Source organism: Fulmarus glacialis, unplaced genomic scaffold (genome assembly GCF_000690835.1).
Source record: "Fulmarus glacialis isolate BGI_N327 unplaced genomic scaffold, ASM69083v1 scaffold42776, whole genome shotgun sequence".
NCBI lineage: Eukaryota > Metazoa > Chordata > Aves > Procellariiformes > Procellariidae > Fulmarus > Fulmarus glacialis.
The window spans coordinates 1-18,264 of NW_009220783.1; the positions used below are offsets into that span (position 1 = coordinate 1).

General features: G+C 47.3%; 1 protein-coding gene across 1 annotated transcript in view; it reads left to right on the forward strand.

Moving 5' to 3' along the window:
• Window positions 1-1,621: 1,621 nt before the first annotated feature.
• The window catches only part of LOC104079014 (histone-lysine N-methyltransferase EHMT1-like), a gene marked incomplete at its 5' end in the record, with an annotated part of 30,627 nt that continues 13,984 nt past the window's right edge, over window positions 1,622-18,264 (forward strand). The window contains 9 exons of the mRNA XM_009580882.1: window positions 1,622-1,767; window positions 6,155-6,381; window positions 7,099-7,263; window positions 7,774-7,856; window positions 9,168-9,274; window positions 11,235-11,357; window positions 13,754-13,855; window positions 14,647-14,751; window positions 17,437-17,591. Coding sequence (XP_009579177.1) covers window positions 1,622-1,767; window positions 6,155-6,381; window positions 7,099-7,263; window positions 7,774-7,856; window positions 9,168-9,274; window positions 11,235-11,357; window positions 13,754-13,855; window positions 14,647-14,751; window positions 17,437-17,591 — 1,213 coding nt within the window. The remainder of the gene's footprint in view (window positions 1,768-6,154; window positions 6,382-7,098; window positions 7,264-7,773; window positions 7,857-9,167; window positions 9,275-11,234; window positions 11,358-13,753; window positions 13,856-14,646; window positions 14,752-17,436; window positions 17,592-18,264) is intronic.

The following is an 18,264-nucleotide window of genomic DNA, read 5'->3' on the forward strand; positions in this document are numbered from 1 at the left end:
CTTGAAGGATGCTGATTCAGCATCTCCCCAGTGCCCCCCAGGATCCTCTCGTTCAGCCCCGGGAAGAGGAGGGACTAACGGTTCTTGGGTGCTCGCCCCCCAGCCGCTGTTGCCAGTGCTGAACTCGCCTCAGATCCAGCTGACCTGGATCCGTCTGTCTGTCCCCCGTCGCTCTTTCACTTTCAAAGGTTGTCTGGCTCTTTTGATAGAGGCACATCAAAGAGTGGGTGGGAGTGTTCACCACCAAGGGAGGGTCAGGATGGACGATGGATGCTTTCACCAGAGCCTCTGGATGTCAAAAAGATTACGAAAGTGACAGCTTGGAAGGCGAGGAACGAGCTTTGTGATTTGTGGTCCTCTTAAACCTTTAAGATCTTGACAGGATTTTACATGAAAACTGCAAGGACTTTCCCTCTGCTTGTATGTCGTGAAATATCCCATCCCTTCTCTAGGCTGGTCTTGCAGCTTGTTGGCTAAAGGAAACTCCTTACAAGATGAAAGGGGCTTGTGCTTGGCTGATAGGGTCTAGCCATGGGCAGGATGCTGCAGGGGGAGTGCTGCCTTTGCCAGGGCAGCTAAAGAGGGCTCTGCCCCAGGAATGAAGTTGATCTTTGAAACTTTGCAACAAAATAACTCTCCTTTCAAAAGCTTAAAAAATAGCAGCACACTTGCTTCTCACTGGGACTCAATCACATGGCAGGCTTGGGTAGGGGAAGGCTTGGGGAGGGAAAGCTTGGGACACTTCAGAGTGGACCAGTCCAAAGGCAAATGTTTGAGGGTTTGCTTCTGTAATGAAACCCTTGCAAGGAGATGTTATGACTGTGTAGGATTAGAATAGGAGTGTAGGACTAAAAGCAACCCCTTTGTCGTTAGGCCAGAGTTTTGCAATCACGGGTAACCTAGTGATTGAGTTGAATCCAGAGGAGCCACAAGAACATTCACGCTGTGCCTCCATACCTGGCGGTGAGCCCCCTCAAAAGCCATTATCCACTTTAAATAGGTCTGAAAATGTTCAAAATCTGAGAGAAAGAGATGAGGAGAAGGCAAGAACATCTGAGCATCTTGCTGCTTTCTTTTCCCTGGTTTGATCTCTTTCCAAAATAAATAGTTCTTGGTTGGCTGAGACCAAATAGTCCCAGGAATTTTGTTTTCCCATCTGTGTAATAAGCCTCTGCAAATAAAAGTTTGTGCTTTCCTGATCTCTATTTATCACTCCACTAACTATTCAAATCTCCAACACCATCTCTGGGTGGTTTCCTACGAATTTTCTGGTGCCAGAGCAAAGTGTTGTGGGGCAGGTGGGGAGGAGAGGCAGGTTGATAAAAATCTGTACCTCATCGTTGCTTTTCCTTGTTGAGGTTTTCTCAGAGTAAACTGTTCTTAACTTATTATTCTTGATTTCAGCACAGTCATCTGTAGCGTGGCTGCACTTAGAAAAGTACAAGATGCTTTCCAACTGGTGTAAGAAAGGGGTCTTTTTTACAGGGTTTAGATAATGCCTTGAAAGGGTTTCAGGGCATGGAATGGGAAGATGCCACAAGACATGGGTGGTGTTGATGGACTGCATCCTTTCTCCTGGAAGAGAATTTCAGAGTTGATTTACTGGTCTTCTGTACTCCAGGTCTTTCCAATGGTCCTGAAGCAATGGAAGTAGATGGTCTCCAGGAAGTCCCCCTCTGTAGCTGTCGAATGGAAACCCCCAAAAGCAGAGAGATCACCACGCTAGCCAACAACCAGTGCATGGCCACGGAGAGTGTGGATAACGAGGTAGGAGCCTGTCTTTTAGCTTCTTGCAGACTTACCTGCTGAGGACAAGACATAAAGAATAAAATGCTGTGCCGGGAACATGTGTCGGGTCACACAGGGACTCTGCAGCCTGCTAGACTGGGAACCCACTGGTGCGTGGGAATGGCAGGGCAAACATCTCGCTCGCTAAGCTGAGGGCTCCAGCACTCTGTGCGTATCGCACAGTTGGGTTGAAGCCACTCAGAAGGGAGGAGATGGCAGTTGGAGAGGCACTGGGTGGATCTCTCCTGCTTGTCCTGGCCTGTGCAGCTGGATCAAATTGATGTAACAGGCACACTTCAGGCCAAGTGGGCTAAAATACATTAGCATGCAGCAAAGTGAGAAAATCCAATCAGAGGAGGCTTGGAGCTGGTTTCCCATGACTGCGAAGGAGCTGATGCAAACCTTTCAGTAGCCAGCTCTTGAGTTTCGGGAACTTGGCATGCCCTCCGCCAGCTCAGTCTGCCCCAGCCTTCTTCCCTCCTCCTCCCCCAAGAGGCTTCTGTTACAAAGCTTCCTATGTCCTGGCAACCCTGCGCAGCCTCCAGGTCTGGCTGACTGAAAACGATTGCACTTGATGCCTTTCAGTTGATCACAGCTGGGCTAGTTGGGCTCTACTGGTTCCAGAAGTGTGGAAGTAAGTGGCAGAAGTGACTCCCTCCTGGAGTCTGGAAAGTGAGACTGCAGGACAGGAACACACTCGGTAGATCCTCCTTTTACTGGGAGGCACTTGGGTTTCTTTTAAGCTTCAGCTGAGCCGCAGTCACACTGCAGCACTCTGATACTTGCTGGTAGTAGGACAAGGAGTGAGGATATCCCTAGTTCTCCTGTAGGATCCCAGGAGAAGGATGGATGGAGGGAGAAAGGGATAATCAGGTTTGCAGCCCAGCTCTGCTTCTGTTAGTACGTGTTGGTACCTATAGAGAAATGAATTTCCAAAGAATGGCAAAATTGATTCCTTAAAGAGAATGCCCTGGAGACTTACAGGAGAGAGGGGGACCCCAGCGTTTCTAAATAAACAAAAGGTATATGAAAGAGTTCCTTCTCATGTACACGGTGGTTTGACAGTTCTGTCCCTGGATAAATCAGAGAGGGGAATAGCAAAGGCCATGCTTTCTGTTAGATTCTTTTTCATAATGGGATAAGTGACTCATAGATGTTATAAGGATATTATACGTGTGAATAGTGGGTTCTCCAGACTGTCATGTCCTTGGAGAATATTATAAATAGTTATGAGCACCCTGCTGCATTCTCTCATGGCTGGAAAATAGCAATTAATCATTTTGTACTTTTTTAGAGTTTCTAACAAATAATATAGTGTGACATAATAATGCAGGGACTTTCTCACAGGGACAGTGCAGCTTTTCACATGTTAGTCAGATTTCCTCAGCTCATAAGTAAAAATCAATGGAAGGGTCCCCTCCTGCAGCCCCTGGGGTCTGTGTGTTAACGGTGATCAGTCTAGCCAAGGTGTCACAGGTAGACTTTGCAGCTGGAATTTGGGTAAGTTGAATCAGAGATGCTAGAGGTAAATGATAAGCCTAGGTTAAAATCCGTTCTCTTTTTCTGTAGGGGTGTTGATTCTGCAGGAGGAGTGGAGTTTAAAAAAATTAGAGAGAAAGTCTAGTTTTGTCGAGGAAAAAGCAGCAAATCAAACCTCAGCTAGACCAGAGGTACAGTCTGTTGGTGATGAGCAGGCACCGTGTTCCTGACTGACTCCTCTGCTCATGGTGGCAGTGCACGGTCAACCATGCACAGATTTCGGTAGGGACATTTCCTTGTAGCAGCCTTTCATGTTTATATTTCTAGTTTATAAATGTCCTTTGCCAAGCATCTGGGGAAAGCAAGGTTATTATCAAGAGGAACTTACAGAACCCAAACAGTGTTGCGTCATGCTAGCAGGTGGCAACTGGGATGTGAAAATGTCGTAGATGTATGAATGGGGGCAGCAGAAGGAAGCGCTGTTCCTTCTGACGCAGCAGAGTGAGTAACACTGATTGGGAAAAGTGAATCCCAATTACGGAGCCTGCTGTCATTAACAGAACAACGTGGTGCACGAGAAGACAGCTTTTTAAGCCCAGAGCTATACATTGGTGAAATCCTTCGGAAAACATGCTCATAATGTGACTGTAGTTGAGCTCTCATGAAAGCCTGGCTGTTCATCCCTGTGGTCTGGGCAGGGGCCAGTGCTGGAACCAGTATAGACGATAACTTAGCTGGCAACGAAGAACAATTATTTTTCCCTTTATCTTCCTGTGACTTACACTTTTGAACAGTAACAAGATTTAGTGCTTATGGTCTTGTTCTCTTGGTCACCGACACCCGCTAAGCGTATGTTGTGTGAGTCAGGCCCATGGGACTGCCCCTTCTGCGGCTGCTTGGCTGTTGCCTATTTCCAGTTACGATTTTTTTTCTTGCAAGGAACAAACAACTCAGGGTCCACATGCATGTTAGTTAGTAAATGATGCATTTCTTCTTGTGAGAGCAGCTTTCACAGCTTCCTGCTGCACTGCTAATGCTATCTGGCACACATCTGAATTACTGTGAAAAAGCCAGGGCTCATCAAGGCAGTGTGCAAAATCTTCCTCCGCACAAGCACAGAGAGTGTTTTGGTCTCCAGTAATTTCATTTCCTTTAATTTCTCCTGTTCCAGCTGGGCCGATGCACAAACAGTGTGGTTAAGTATGAACTGATGCGCCCGTCTAACAAAGTCCAGCTTTTGGTGCTGTGTGAGGACCATAGAGGGAGGATGGTGAAACACCAGTGTTGCCCTGGCTGTGGATACTTTTGCACTGCAGTAAGTCCGTGCTCTCAATCTAGGGAAGGGGGTACCTGTCGCAGTAGCTGGAAGAGCTGAAGGTGGAGATGGTACCAAAAGGGGTTTACTGACTTCCTGGCATCAACTCCACCTCGTTCCACAGCACGTCAGGTGGTGTTTTCAACAGGAATGTGTGTGAGGGTAGCTGCAATTGTCACCTTTATCTTCCTGGAGACCCCGAGGGGTGCTATTGAAGGGTTTTCACTGGGGTTTCACATGGTGGAAGTCTTGCCTTAGGAATTTCTTTGGAACAAGAGGTTTTTTTCTTTCTCTGTACAGATCAATCACATCAAAAATTGTATTAGCTTGGTTTGTAAATGAATCTGTGTACACAAGAGTGGTTCTGTCCCCCCGCCTGCTCATGAGGGTTTAGACGGGGAGCCTGAGTGATGGCACTGGAACAAGGCAGTGTTTGAGATCTCCTCCTGCTTCTTCCACCTCTGCCGCTGAGGCTTTTAATAGCGTTGGTCCAGTCCTTCAAATCATCAGCATCCTAGTTTCCCTGTTGGTAAAGCTGAAAAACACCAATTGAGGGCCTCACAGGGTGATGGGGAGGCTTAATTGTCTGGTGCTAGTGTTCTTCAAGATGACTCAATGAAAGATGCTACAGCAGTCGCAAGCATTATTGTAATTGTAATAGATGGAGCCATCCTGGGTTTTCATGCTGAGTCAAAGATCATTTAAAAGATAAAATCCTCAAAACCCTTAAAGGCATTTTGCAAAGCTGAAATAGAGTTAATTAGATTGCTTGGGAGGACCGTGAATTCAGGAGAAGAGTGGGTTTTTAACTTGCCTTTCCTTACATGCTCTTACATCTCTGAGTGACATGTTGTAGCTCACACAGGTGAATCTGGGAGTGTTTGCCTGTGCTATCCATCACTAATAACACAGAGCACAGTAGGGCTTCAGGTAGCACTAATATCACAGAGCAATGAATTTTGGGGTACCTTCAGTTCAGTTTGGAGGACTTTGCTGGAAAGGGAAAACAGTTTTAAGAAAAGTTGCCCAAGTTTGTTGAATGAGCAGTCAGCCACATTCTTGGGGTTAAACAGCATAGGGGGCTGGTCCAAGCAGAGAAGTCGCATGCTTTAGGTTACATTGGGGTTAACAGCTGATTTAATCATATTCATGTAGGTCCTTGAATGGTTTGTGCACAGCTTTGTTAGGTAGTTTTAATGCTGGGTCAGCACGCAGGTCTGAAGTTTTCTTTTGCAATTTTGGGGGCGTCCTTACAGTACACTGGCACTTCTAGAAACATAAGCAAGAACTTCAAGCGTTAGAGGAAAGAGCTGGAAATTGGGACTTCTTGGTTCTGTTTCCCAAGCGCAATTAAAAAACTTGCTTTGCAGTCCCTAACCAAGTGAGTTTTTTCCCCATTACCTTGATTTTGTTCTCTTCTAAAGAAGTGGCAGTGCTTGCTTACTGTATTGGAAGCGCCAGGGACAAGAGAGGTGATGAATGAAGTATTTAAGAGATCTGCGGACGAAGCATGTAGAACGGGTAAGGCACGTAGTGACCAAGGTGTGAATTTCTTCTCTGTGGTTTTTTTAGGGCACTTTCATGGAGTGTCAGCCGGAGAGCAGCATCTCCCACCGTTTCCACAAGAACTGTGCCTCCCAGGTCAACGACATGAGCTACTGCCCACACTGTGGGGAAGAGGCCTCCAAGGCAAAGGAGGTGACAATAGCAAAAGCAGACACAACCTCAACGGTGTCGCTGACCTACGAACAGCAGAAACCAGCGGCTGTGGAGGGAAGGGCTGACACCACGACGGGGAGGTGAGCTTGGGAGCGCATGGCCATCTCAAACCTCATGCCAGACCGTGCTTTGCATTTGAACGCTTGTGCTCCTCCTGATGGAGCAAATTGCTTTCTGGTCCTGCTCTGACAAGCCAAACTCAGCTGCAGGAATCTGCAAGTCTGTTTTGTGTTGCTTGCTGTGTCGGAGAAGAGCGCGGCAACCACAGGGTGAACTGGGGCAGCGGCTGTGAAGATAGGAGGGGTTTAGGAGTTAAAACCATTCCTTCCACTTATTGTTAGGAATGGAGTAATAGTGGAACAAGTTGATGTTGCCAGGTCTGCTCAGTGACAGGGAAATTCATGCAGTACCTAGCTGTAGCTCCTGACTTGCACCAATGGGCACAAGTATAAAGAGAGGATGAAAACGCAGAGGAAAACACAAATCAAGCCATCCCTGCATTGAACAATGCTCCAACTTCCCGATCTGATCTTGTTCTGGTGGCTTTTATGACTTGCCCCATGTTCCTGGGTTTCCTATAGCACAGAGTACGTCAAAATGTAATCATAGAGCAGTGCAACTCCTTTTTGGGGCAAGTTCTTACCGAAAAGGCTGTAAAATATATTGGTTTGTGTTTCGATTTCATTTATGCTTATCTGTATTTAAAATCCATTTCCTTTCCTTCTTTGGCATAAGGTACACACTGTTGTGTATTTTTAATGGTTGTGCTTTGGCTGTCTCTCATTTTTTCTCTTCAGTGGCACTGGGATGCGGTTGTCAGAGGAAGACAAGCCAGAAAGTTCAGCTGCTGAGGGGTTTGACATGGCTGGGTCTTCAGTTTTTCCAAAGCCTACTACTAGCCTGACCCAGGGACCAGTTAAAGAAACTCTGGAAAGTGCCCTGATTGCCCTGGACTCTGAAAAGTAAGAAGACGACCGCTGGGTCTCTCCAGTTCCTAGCAAAGTTGCTTAACGTAGAGGAAACTGAGATTTAGCTTCTCTGGATTTTGACCCCATTCAGATCTTTTTTTGTTCACTTCAGTCATATTTCACCCTCAACAGATAACCGATTCAAGAGAACAGTACAGTTCTGAATGTCGTATTGATTTGTCTGGAGGATTTAGTTTTTCACTAGCCCTCCAACTGCATCTGTAACTACTAGGAGTTCCCGTTCACAGTAGTAAGACCCAGAATTTGTTAATGAGCGGCACTGAATAGATACTGCCCTCATTAGAACAAGGCTGTCTGCGGTTGGAGCTGGAAGTTTTAAGAACTCCTTCTGGAGACTTCTTGTTCTTGTGTTTTGCTGTCACTCTGGAGCTGTACCATAGGAACAGACTTTGTCGTGCACATGGGATAGCAATGGGGTGGGGTGAAATGCCAGGAGTGTTCTTCAGTGAGTATTAATTATGCCTCTTTTCCCCACTGCTGCAGGCCCAAGAAGTTACGGTTCCATCCAAAGCAGTTGTACTTCTCTGCGAGGCAAGGAGAGCTGCAAAAAGTCCTGCTTATGTTGGGTAGGTGGCTCCTTCCCAGGACATTGCGTGTCTGGCAGTACTCCCAGCTCCTGCCAGGCAGCTGCCAGAGTCCAGTTCCCAGCATGGCAGCACGTCATATTCCCCACTGCCCCTTGTGAGTGGAGTTGGAGGAGAAAGCCACTTTTGCAAGTGATGTGTCATTGGAAATGGCTTCATCCTTCTGTGAAATGTGGACCTGCTCCCAACTTGTTTCTGCATTTGGGCACGGTTTTATCCAGAGAAGCTGTTTCTGTCCCCAAATGACCTACATGTGATTTTTCCAGTCTGACAAAACTTTTCCTGTCCATGCAATGGGATAGCTGGGTATTTGCATCCAGTAGAGGTAAAAAGATGGGAGTCAGCTTAAGCCGAGACCCATCAGCAAAAGAGCAGAAAGGAGGAGCCCTTCAATACACAGGGTTTGTTTTGGGGGTACATAGTTGTCTGTCACCAGATGACTTTGAGCTGCTGAGGTTGTTTTTACCAACAGATATTCCTGAGGAATCTTCCCCTTTGAAGGACACAATGTTTCCTTGGGATCATTTCCTTTCCACTCCAGTGCTTTGCAGTACATTTTTGGATGTTTTCTGTTCTTTTCATTTATCAGATTCTTCCTTTTTCTTCTAGCAAGCGTTAGCTTCATTGTTTGTGTCTTCAATAGCACAAAAATGTTATTCACTGATATTTAACTACGGCCTCATCATATGCAACATGTTATCATGCCCAGACATCTTTGTCTGGCTGTCATCATCATCTGTCAGTCTTTGCACAGCTGTGCGAATCTCTGGCCAGATTCTGAGCTTGTGTTAGTTGGAGAAGCTCCATCCACTTTGTAGCCCTGTGTTTGCAGGGATGCAATGAGGATCGCTAATATTAATTGCAGTTAATAGCGGTGAGACAAAAAGGCCAGGTAGTACTGACTCTTTGTTGTTTCCAACTTCTGTCTTGCTTTAAACAAAGCAGCATTTTTTTTCTTTTTATCCTTGTATAGTGTTTGTTGTTTTTGTTGCACTGAGAGATGGTGAATTGTGAATCTGAGGGAGATGGCCTATGTAGAAATTGTAATGCCTTAAAGGTATTAAATTCTGTAGTGTTTCTGAAGCTCTTGGTTTGAGGGCTGTTACATATCGAATGTCCACGGGACTACCCTGAGAGCTTTCTGGCCTGAATGTGTAGTGAGTCGTGAGAAGGGCTGAGGTTGGGCTGGGAACCCATCCTTTAAAAGCCTTTAGTTGAGATCTGGTTCTCCTGTTACGCTTTTCTCTAATCTCTGAATTGTGGTTGTGAAAGCATCTCTGCTCTGTTTTTCAGTGGATGGAATTGACCCTAATTTTAAAATGGAGCATCAGAGTAAGAGAACCCCTCTCCATGCTGCCGCCGAGTCTGGCCACGTGGACATCTGCCATATGCTGATTCAGGTCTTTCTCCGCTTACGTTCTTCTGTACAAGCAATTCTCTGTGGTTTTTGGTCTCCTGCCCCACATGGCTAAAGCACACTTGGAAATCAGCACTGAACAGTCTCTCCTATAAAAATCTCCTTATTCTCAGGGTATGCTGAGCGAGGAGTGGTGGAGAGTAGTGTGAGGTCTTAGAGGTCATGACTGAAGCTGTCTTTCTAGGCTGTTCTCCAAGCAAGCTTCACTGTCCAGGCAATGAGCAAGTGAAGCTTCAGTGTAGGGCATTGTGGAGCATGTGGGAACCTATATGCCTAAGCACACCCAGCAGAGCAGTGCACTGCCAGATGTGCCAGCGCAGGCTGACCGCTGGCAGACTGCAGGTGATCTGCAAGCTGCTGCCAAGTTGCTCTTTGTAATGAAGGCAGGTAGGCTCTGGAGCCTGCAAACTAGCAGACTCTGTCTTCCCTTCTGTCAAAACCTGAGCAGGATTTTCCTCTACAGGTAAATGTCTCGCATGTGAAAAGGAGAGAAGGAAAGATGCAAGTTTGGCTTATTGTCTGAGTTTTGGATTCTAATTGAGGGAAGATGGTCAAAGACAGAGGAGTGCTCTTGTTGAACCCTCTCCAAAATGATTTAAAGAAAAAAGAAGGCTTTAAAAAGTTATAGTTTTTCTTTTTTGTACTGGCATACATCATCTGGAGTGACTGGAAGTATGTTTTGTTTACTTTGTGTGACTGGGAAACCTTAAAAGGCTTTTGAGAAAGCAGCAATGCCACATCTTTGAAAATGAGCCTGCTGGGATGTTGCGTTTCAGCATCTAGAGTTAGAGGCTTTCAAAGTGCTGTTTGAAGATGCAGCTATGGGCCTACCCTGCTGCTCTCACTCACTTAAGTTACTGCACGTGAAGACAACTGAATGACTTGTATGAGTAAAAGGAGCAAAATTTGCGAGATACTACAAACAATTTGAACTGAGTATCAGTAGGGCTGGTTTGTTTCCAAAATCCTTCATGTTCTTGTCACTTCCCTGATGTCTGGCTACTGCAGTATCACAGTATTTGGCTGGGAATGTCCTCAGCTTGTTAAACTTGAAATGCCTCTTCTCTGGTCTGGTTTAAATAGCTCTAGCTATTTAAAAGTAATCAAAACAAATGCTTTTAGTGGGAGGCACCTGGAAGCAGTGGGGCTGACTTCTTGTGCCAGGTGAACCTGAGTCAGCGTGCCGCTGCTGTAAACAGGTCTGTGCTTCGCGTGTATATATGTGTGTGTAGCCTGCCAAGAATTGTGCTGTCTCTGAGATTTTCGTTTGGTTTTGAGTATTGGGTGGGTTACTGAGCTAAGCCAAAGAGTTAAAGCAGGCAAATTACATGACATAGTAGTATTTTGGAAAAGAGCAAAATTTTGGTCCACGGCACTCTTATGTTGAACTGATCATATTCTCAGACACCGATAGAAACGTAACCGTTGACTTCAACAGGAAGAGTTAGCCAATCTCCAGGATTTTTTTTACAGCTCCTACCTCTGTTGCAATCAGCAAGTTGTTCCTACTGCTTGTGACATTGGGAAGAGCTGGTTGTTTTGTTCATTGTGTCCGTAGAAATGATAGACCAGGGAAAACAAAGCTGCTGGAAAAAGGAGGAGGCTGATTTTTCAAAATTGTAACACAAACAATATCCAGAAAGTAGCAATACAAAATGCATTAATAACTAGAGTTATTTAATACCAGCTGTTGGCTTCCTTATGCCCCAGTTACTGGCTGTAGAAGGCAAGAGAGGGGGCAGGCAGTGTGTGCTGCTTTCCAAAACAGGTGAAGTTGGACTGCCTTCTTTCCTGTTTTTATTTCTTTCTTTTTTTTTTACGCCCTTGCTTAATATGGCTAAATTTCAGGAAAAACTTGCTACTAAATCTCTACTTCCACATCCTTTCTCTGCTAACCAGTAATGATTATAACTCTCTTTGTATTTGCCTTGGCCTCTTAACAGGCTGGTGCTAATATAGACACCTGCTCTGAAGACCAGAGGACCCCACTGATGGAAGCAGCAGAAAACAACCATCTGGAAACTGTGAAATACCTTATCAAGGCTGGAGCACTAGTAGATCCTAAGGTAGCAGTTTATTCCTTGTCTTTTTCTCCTGAAGAAGCCTCTGGTCACCATTTCATTCTTGATAGGTTTTAAGTCTTGGGTGGAAGTGCACAGGCAGAGGGGAAATGGACTTGCTTGTCTTGGGCGCGAAGGCTTGGCAAGGCCGCGCTTGTCGGTAGTACCATTTTAATGGTGCAGTGTCCTGGCTGTGAGCAGTTTGGGGCAAGGGCTGCCGCTTGCTACATTAGTTTGTGGCACCAAATGTGGGGGGTATTTGATTTCATATGGGGCCACTAAGTGTTAGTGTCACAAATCCATTGCAGTGGATTTGGAGTTTGATTTCGGAGTTTCCTTCTCTATAGACTCTAACAATGAGAATTTTGGGGTGACATTTTAAAATGGGCTGGTAATTAGGTGCTTGTCAAGCCAGCAAAAATGACAGAGGAAGCTTTGCTTTCCAAAGGACTGATGTGTGGTTTCTTGCAGTCACGCTGCAGTCGCAAAATTGGACCCCATCTTTAAACTCTACCCTTTAATTTAAACAAATACAATAAAATGCAGCTGTCTGTTTGCCTTTAGCATGCTCTGGTTGCTTTGCAATCTTGGAAAATATACAGATCGTTTATTAGTCCCATAAATCAGATGCTATTTGGAGCACAGGAACCCTCCCCGTGTGAACTTCTTATTGTTACAACCTGCTGCTGTTGGCGCGCTCCTCTGCTATTGCTGGGGAGTACGGCAGGGCCGGGATGCTCTTCTTGTGAAGGAGCTGGCAGGGCCAGGAGGATTGCACAAGATATCAAGTGCTGCCCACGCTGAGCCTTAAACGGAACCTTAAATGGTTCTGAGCCGGGAAGGGGGAAAGGACAGGACAGGCACGTGTGGGTTCATACTGGCCACTGTCCCAAGTGGCTTGGAGCAATCCAGACATCGCTCACCTGATTTATTCCTGTGGAAGAGAAAAGAGGGGGTTTTTTGCTTCTAAAGGTAAAGGGAAGGAAAAACATCCTGAGCTTGCAAAAGCAAATTAGAAGCCTGAGATCACGTCTGAAGTCTAGACTAGTTTATTATGTTAATTAGTTTCTTGCACCAAATTAGTCATTTTTTTGAAAGCAGCAACATTGCAGTTTAAAATCAGCTCCAGCCATTAGGATGAGAAATCTGGACATGAACTGCTGCGGGTGTGTGCCGAGCCTGCCCAGCCCAGCCCTGCAGGACTGCTGGGTGGAGGGGGATGCTGAGGACCATGCAGGGGGTGCGTGGGTGGGGGCTTCTCAGACCCCAGGGCAAAGCTGTTGATTCTGTTAATAGGACGTAAAAGCCCCACTCAAAACCTGCAGAAACTTTACGTTAAAATATGGCTGCTCTTCATAGGGTTGAGAAGCTGCCCTTGGCTCATGCTAATCTAAGGGGAAAGCAGTGGCATTATTCTGATGTGGCAGGCGCTTATGGGGGTGTAGAAACCCCTCCTTTACCCCGAGAAGCCCACACAGCGTAATCCCTGACCTGAGACATCCCATCCTTGCTTGGAGGGTTGCTCCCTAGCCCTGCACCGTGCTCTCAGTTCGGCTCCATCCGAAAGCTCTCGCCTCTGATGTTGCTTCTCAGGAAGGAGTCATTTTGGTTTTCAGTCTTTCATTTCCTCCTCCTTATTTCCTGGTCTCTGGGCCTTGCTGTGTGCTAAGCTCTTGGGATATAAACGCCTGATAAAAATAAGGCTCCAGCCGCTGAGGTCTTTGGTGTTAGTGTGGGAGTGTCTCCGTCATGACTCACAGCCTGTCCATCTCCACCAGACCCTGTATTCTCCGCTCCCAAAGGCATTTTTCCTTTCAACCTTCATGGTCATTTTTTATCTCCTATCTCTCCTAGACAGCTGCGGGCACCTGTGCAGGACACCTCTTTGCTCTGCTGCCAGGTGCTGGGATAAAGCCTTGTGCTAATAAAACACAGCAAAAACTGCTGTATAAATGGAGCATTTCAGGTTGAGACAAGGCTACTTTTCTGATGTAAAGTGCAAGCTCTGCCTCTGTAAGGGATTTCTACCTCCCCTTGGCTCTCCAGCACATGGAGAGGAGTTGAAGACGGTCTGTTGGGGAAGGGGAACATCAGTCTGCCAGAGTTTGGGGCTGGTACCTTCCCTAGGCTTCGCAAAGGCGTCTCTTCCCGTAGCCTTTGTGCTCGCAGCCTCCTACTGTGCGTGGGTTGCACCTCTGAGCTTAGTGTGAAGCTCCTTCTGCTCTGTGCCAGCATTGGTTGCTGCTGCTCTCTCCTCTCCTGGCAGCGGGCCGGGGGCTTCTGGAGTCCTCTGCTGCATCCGTGAACTTCTCTGCTGTTCCTAAGCATCAGTGGTGTCATGCAGACATGGGAAACACTGGGAAGGGATGTCCCCTGAGTGCCTGTTCTGTGGTTGTGTCCAGGATGCGGAGGGCTCCACGTGTCTGCACTTGGCTGCCAAGAAGGGGCACTACGATGTTGTTCAGTACCTCCTCTCCAATGGGAAGATGGACGTCAACTGCCAGGTGAGGCCTTTCTGCGAGGGGCAGAAGCTGCTTTTCTCAGGTCAGGGACCCGAGTCTCAGCAGCGTGCTGTCTGCCCAGTCGTTACTCAAATACAGTCCTCCTGCTGGGGGGCACCTGAAAAACATTATAGGACGACAGTGCCGTGGGCATCCCAGTCTGCCAGAGAAGGCGATCCCCTGCAGTGACCGCATGGAAACTTTCCTTCTGTGTGCCTTGATTAGCAGTTTCTCCTTGATCCAGAATTTGCTGGTGGAACCTGTTGCTCAAGGGTGTCCCTGTGCTTCTCCTAGCAGGGGAGGGTGGGATCATGGACATGCAGTGGGATGGGTTGAGCCTGGCACGCGCCATCGCGGAGCTTATATGTTGCTGTGGGGCGAGGCAGCACTGCATCAGGGTTCCTTGTTCCAGGGGAAGGCCAGCTCCCCCAGGCTCAGGGGTCTTTATAAGAGCTTTTACACAAGCTGGATGTTCTTCGTGCAGTTTGGACAGTCAGCTGCATTTGAACACCCTGGAGATCCATTGCCAGTGTGCTGAGCTGCAAATAAACTCCAACCTGCTGAGGCATGTTGATTTGAATCACGCTGGGCTCTGCAGGACCCTGAGGGACCTTTCCCTGCAGCAGCATAGACTGAAGGAGAGTGATGAGACAGTCGTGGGGTGGGAAGGGGTCTGTGGCTCCCAGACAAGGTGCACCCTGCTGTGGCTGCCCTGGCTGCCAAGGGGCTTGTGAAGCCAGCAGGAGACCAGCTTGCCCGTTCTGCATGTCTCACCCTTTCCTTTCCCTCCCCAGGACGATGGAGGCTGGACGCCGATGATCTGGGCCACTGAGTACAAGCATATTGAGCTGGTGAAGCTGCTGCTTGCAAAGGGGTCAGACATCAACATCCGTGACAATGTGAGGTTCTTCCTGGAGTCAGAAGATTTCAGAAATTAGCCACAATCTCTGTTTAAAACTAGACAAGTCCAAGGAGGCAGATTTTGGGCTCAGTGCAGGGAGGTGCAGTGGTCCCTTGACACAGGTGGTTTGGGGCAGTGTCTGGTGAGAGAATTTTCCTCCATATTCTGGGAAGAAGTTTACAAGCTGGCAAGAAGTCCTTTTCCTCCAGCTCTTCTGACAGAGCCCGTAAGGATGCTGTATGTTATGCCTCAGGCTGTAGTCAGCTCTGTGCCTCACTGCTTCTAATCCACCTGGGTCTGCTGTGCTGCCACTTGGACGCTGCACCAGCCAGATCTCCCTTGAGTCCAGACTTGCCACACGTTGGTCACGGGCCAATGTGTATTGGGTAGGGCGCACCCTGCGTACCTTTTGGGGTGCACAAGCTCGTACTCCTGTCTTCCAGATGGATTGGGCAGATGCTCTGTGAGCAAGTATCGCAAGCCTGGCTTTTCCTAGGCATAACAGGCACGAAGCCACCAATGTGGACAGAGCGTGCCTAGGCTGGCGGCTCAGCGTGCTGTGGAGCTGGCTCTTGGTCTGCTCTTCACCTCCGTAAATCCTATTTGAGTGGGACGTAATTCTGTACTTGAGGGAGTCTGACTCCAGGTGGAGTCCCTGGGAGCTCCGTGGGCCCGGCAGCGCTGCGTGTCGGGCTGTGCCAGCTGGTTTCATGGGGATTTTCAGGTAAACAGAGAAGATACCAGGGAAATGACTGGGGAAGGAAGGAGAGAACATCCAGGCTTCTGTTCAGGAGACTCATTGTATCAGCACTGCTCCTCCCTTTTTCTTAATAGTGTTTTTCTCATTTTTTCCTTTCTCTAAGGATATTGAAATCCCAGAAGTACCTGCAAGGCAGGCTTGGGTGTGAACCAGGGTGTGTTGAGCTATTCCAGGCTTTGGCCTGTAGATGTGAATAGTTTGATAAGTAAGGGGTAACTGGCTTCACTGCTTTGTGCATAGAGTTGTTACAGCGAAGTCCCTACCCCGCCATCAGTTCACCCTCTAGCGTACCTCATGGCAATGTATTTTCTTGTCCAAGGCTCCTAGTGCTTTTCTGACTCCAAGGGATATAAGCAGCTGGTTTGTATTTGTCTCCTTAAATGCCTCGTTTTGTGTCCTGGGTGCTAGCAGGGGTAGGTGTTGGCACGTTTGTCTTGTGGGACTCAGAAAGGCTCCAGCTGTTACCGAGAGTCGCTGTCCCCAGTCTGAAAGCCCCTTCTTGGTAGGAGCCTCTATTTCCTTGGTAGCTTAGATAGTTCCCAGGCAGGTCTGGATCTGGTACTATTCCTAAAAGCAAAAGTCAAGGCAAGAGAGGGGGCTTTTTGGGTTGTTGCATTGCTTCAGAGCCCTAGCGCTGACTCTGAACAAAACTGACTTGTTTGATCTGTCACAGAAGCGTTTTGGCTACCAGTTACAAGATCACACATTAAATGATGAAAATCAAATCAGCTCAGTCAACGATTTACTTGAGAAAAAAAAAAATCCTCTTAGCAGATACGTGTATCACATATCCGTTACTGTACCTACGTTCGATGTCTCCTGATTGCAGTCATTAAGAACCAATGTCACTTGTGCTGGGAAACATCATACTCTGGGAGAAATGCTTTTGATTGTAATTATGCTGCTGTTAGGCAGTAGCCGATGCAAAGCAAAGCAGTGAATCTAGGTGTCTGTAACCTGTCTGAGCAGCAGCATGTGGTATGCAATCGACAGGATTAATTTTTTCTGTAGATTGGTATGTGATGCTGATGAGGGGTTTTTTTCTAGATGTTACCATAATGGGAGGCAGAAGCCGTATCGAAAGAGGTCTCCCCACTCCCTGGTGTATGTCAATAGCCTCCCCATTTAAGGAAGGATCTAAGTTAAGTTGCGATGACTAAAAGATGTGCTTTATTTTTGCTTTCAAAAAAGAAAAAAAAGAGAAAAGTTAGGTGATCATTACTATCATTGCACTGCTGTAATCGACGTCTTTAGAGCTTGTCATGGGGAAGGGCTTGAAGTGTGCTGCAAATTGCACTGTAACAGAAAACAGAGTATCGTCGCTTAAAATATCTCCATCAAAAAGATGAGTGTTCAGCTATTTCTAGTGCTGCTAGTGAGAGATGAGTACATACAGTATTTAAGAGATGCCTGAAGTCGGATTGATTGCTTTCCCTGTGGCTCGTGGTTCGCTTTCTGGCACCTTCATATACTCTGTAGCTTGTGCTGTGCTCTTTTTCTCTTTAATTTTTAGCACTGGGAGACATGCTAGCTTTCCTGTCTGCCTGGGCTGGGGAAGCTCAGCTTCTAGCCTTTTCCAGCATGTTTGTTCATGTCTGTCACCTCTCTCGTGGATTGATCCAGATTGTTTTGTGGCTTAGAGACAGACGATTTGCCTGCGTGTATAAGGAAGGCGATGGGCTGCTTTGTGTGCAGCCTCCCCGTCTTTGGTGTGCGGAGGCGGCTAGAGTGAGAACTCCCTGCTTGTCTGCGTGGAGGTTTCCCTGGCTGCCCTGGCAGTCCCAGCCAGAAGGAGCAATGTAGGGAAGGAGACTGCAAGCCACGTGCTGAATGCTGCAGGTGTAGAGCTAAGGATGGTGAAGTCCCAAAGCAATAGGGTTTTAATGCACTAAACAGCTTCTACTCTGTTTTCTTTCCCTCCAGGAGGAAAATATTTGTTTGCACTGGGCTGCTTTTTCTGGCTGTGTTGACATAGCAGAGATACTGCTGGCTGCTAAGTGTGATTTACATGCAGTGAATATTCATGGGGACTCGCCCCTGCACATTGCAGCCAGAGAGAACCGCTACGAGTGTGTCGTGTAAGTACGGCTCCAGCCCTGCTGCTTCTTTCCCTTGCCCTGGTCACTCCTTTCTCTCTGAGTGTTGGCTGGCAAGCTTGGGAGATCCTTTGAAATGCCTTTGGCATTTAAGCACAAAACAAAGTTGGGATGGAGGGCTTGTTTCTGTATTGCCCTGCTCCTAGGGGCGGTGGGTCTGAAATACTAGCTGCTGCCAGAACTCGTGTAAAAAAGATCAGAAAACATGGAGTGTCCTGGAGTCTTGGGCAGAGGGCTTGAGAGGCTGTGCTCAGCCTGGGCTTCCCAGCAGAAAGGCATCCGGCATCTTTGATTAAAGCTCTTTTTTTTTGCAACTAGCGTGGCATAATATGGTAACAGGGTTTTTCCTTTGCTTCATCACTGCTATGAATAAAGTCATCGTGTACTCACCAAAAGCTGGTGAATATAAACATGGGCCAAGTCCAATACCAGTTTCCCGTGGGACTCTTCCATTTCCACCCTACTCTTCCCATGCCATATCTTTCCCTGCCAGAGAGAGTTTCAAGCCTGTCCGAAGTTAGGCTGGTACCAGCAAGGTACTTGTCATGCCTGAAGCAAGGCGAGGTTTGCCCAGAGCTCTCGTCAGTGCCTAGAGCTCCAGTCTGTGGCTTCTGCCAGTGCCTTCATGTAGAAGGATTCACTGAACCATGCTTAA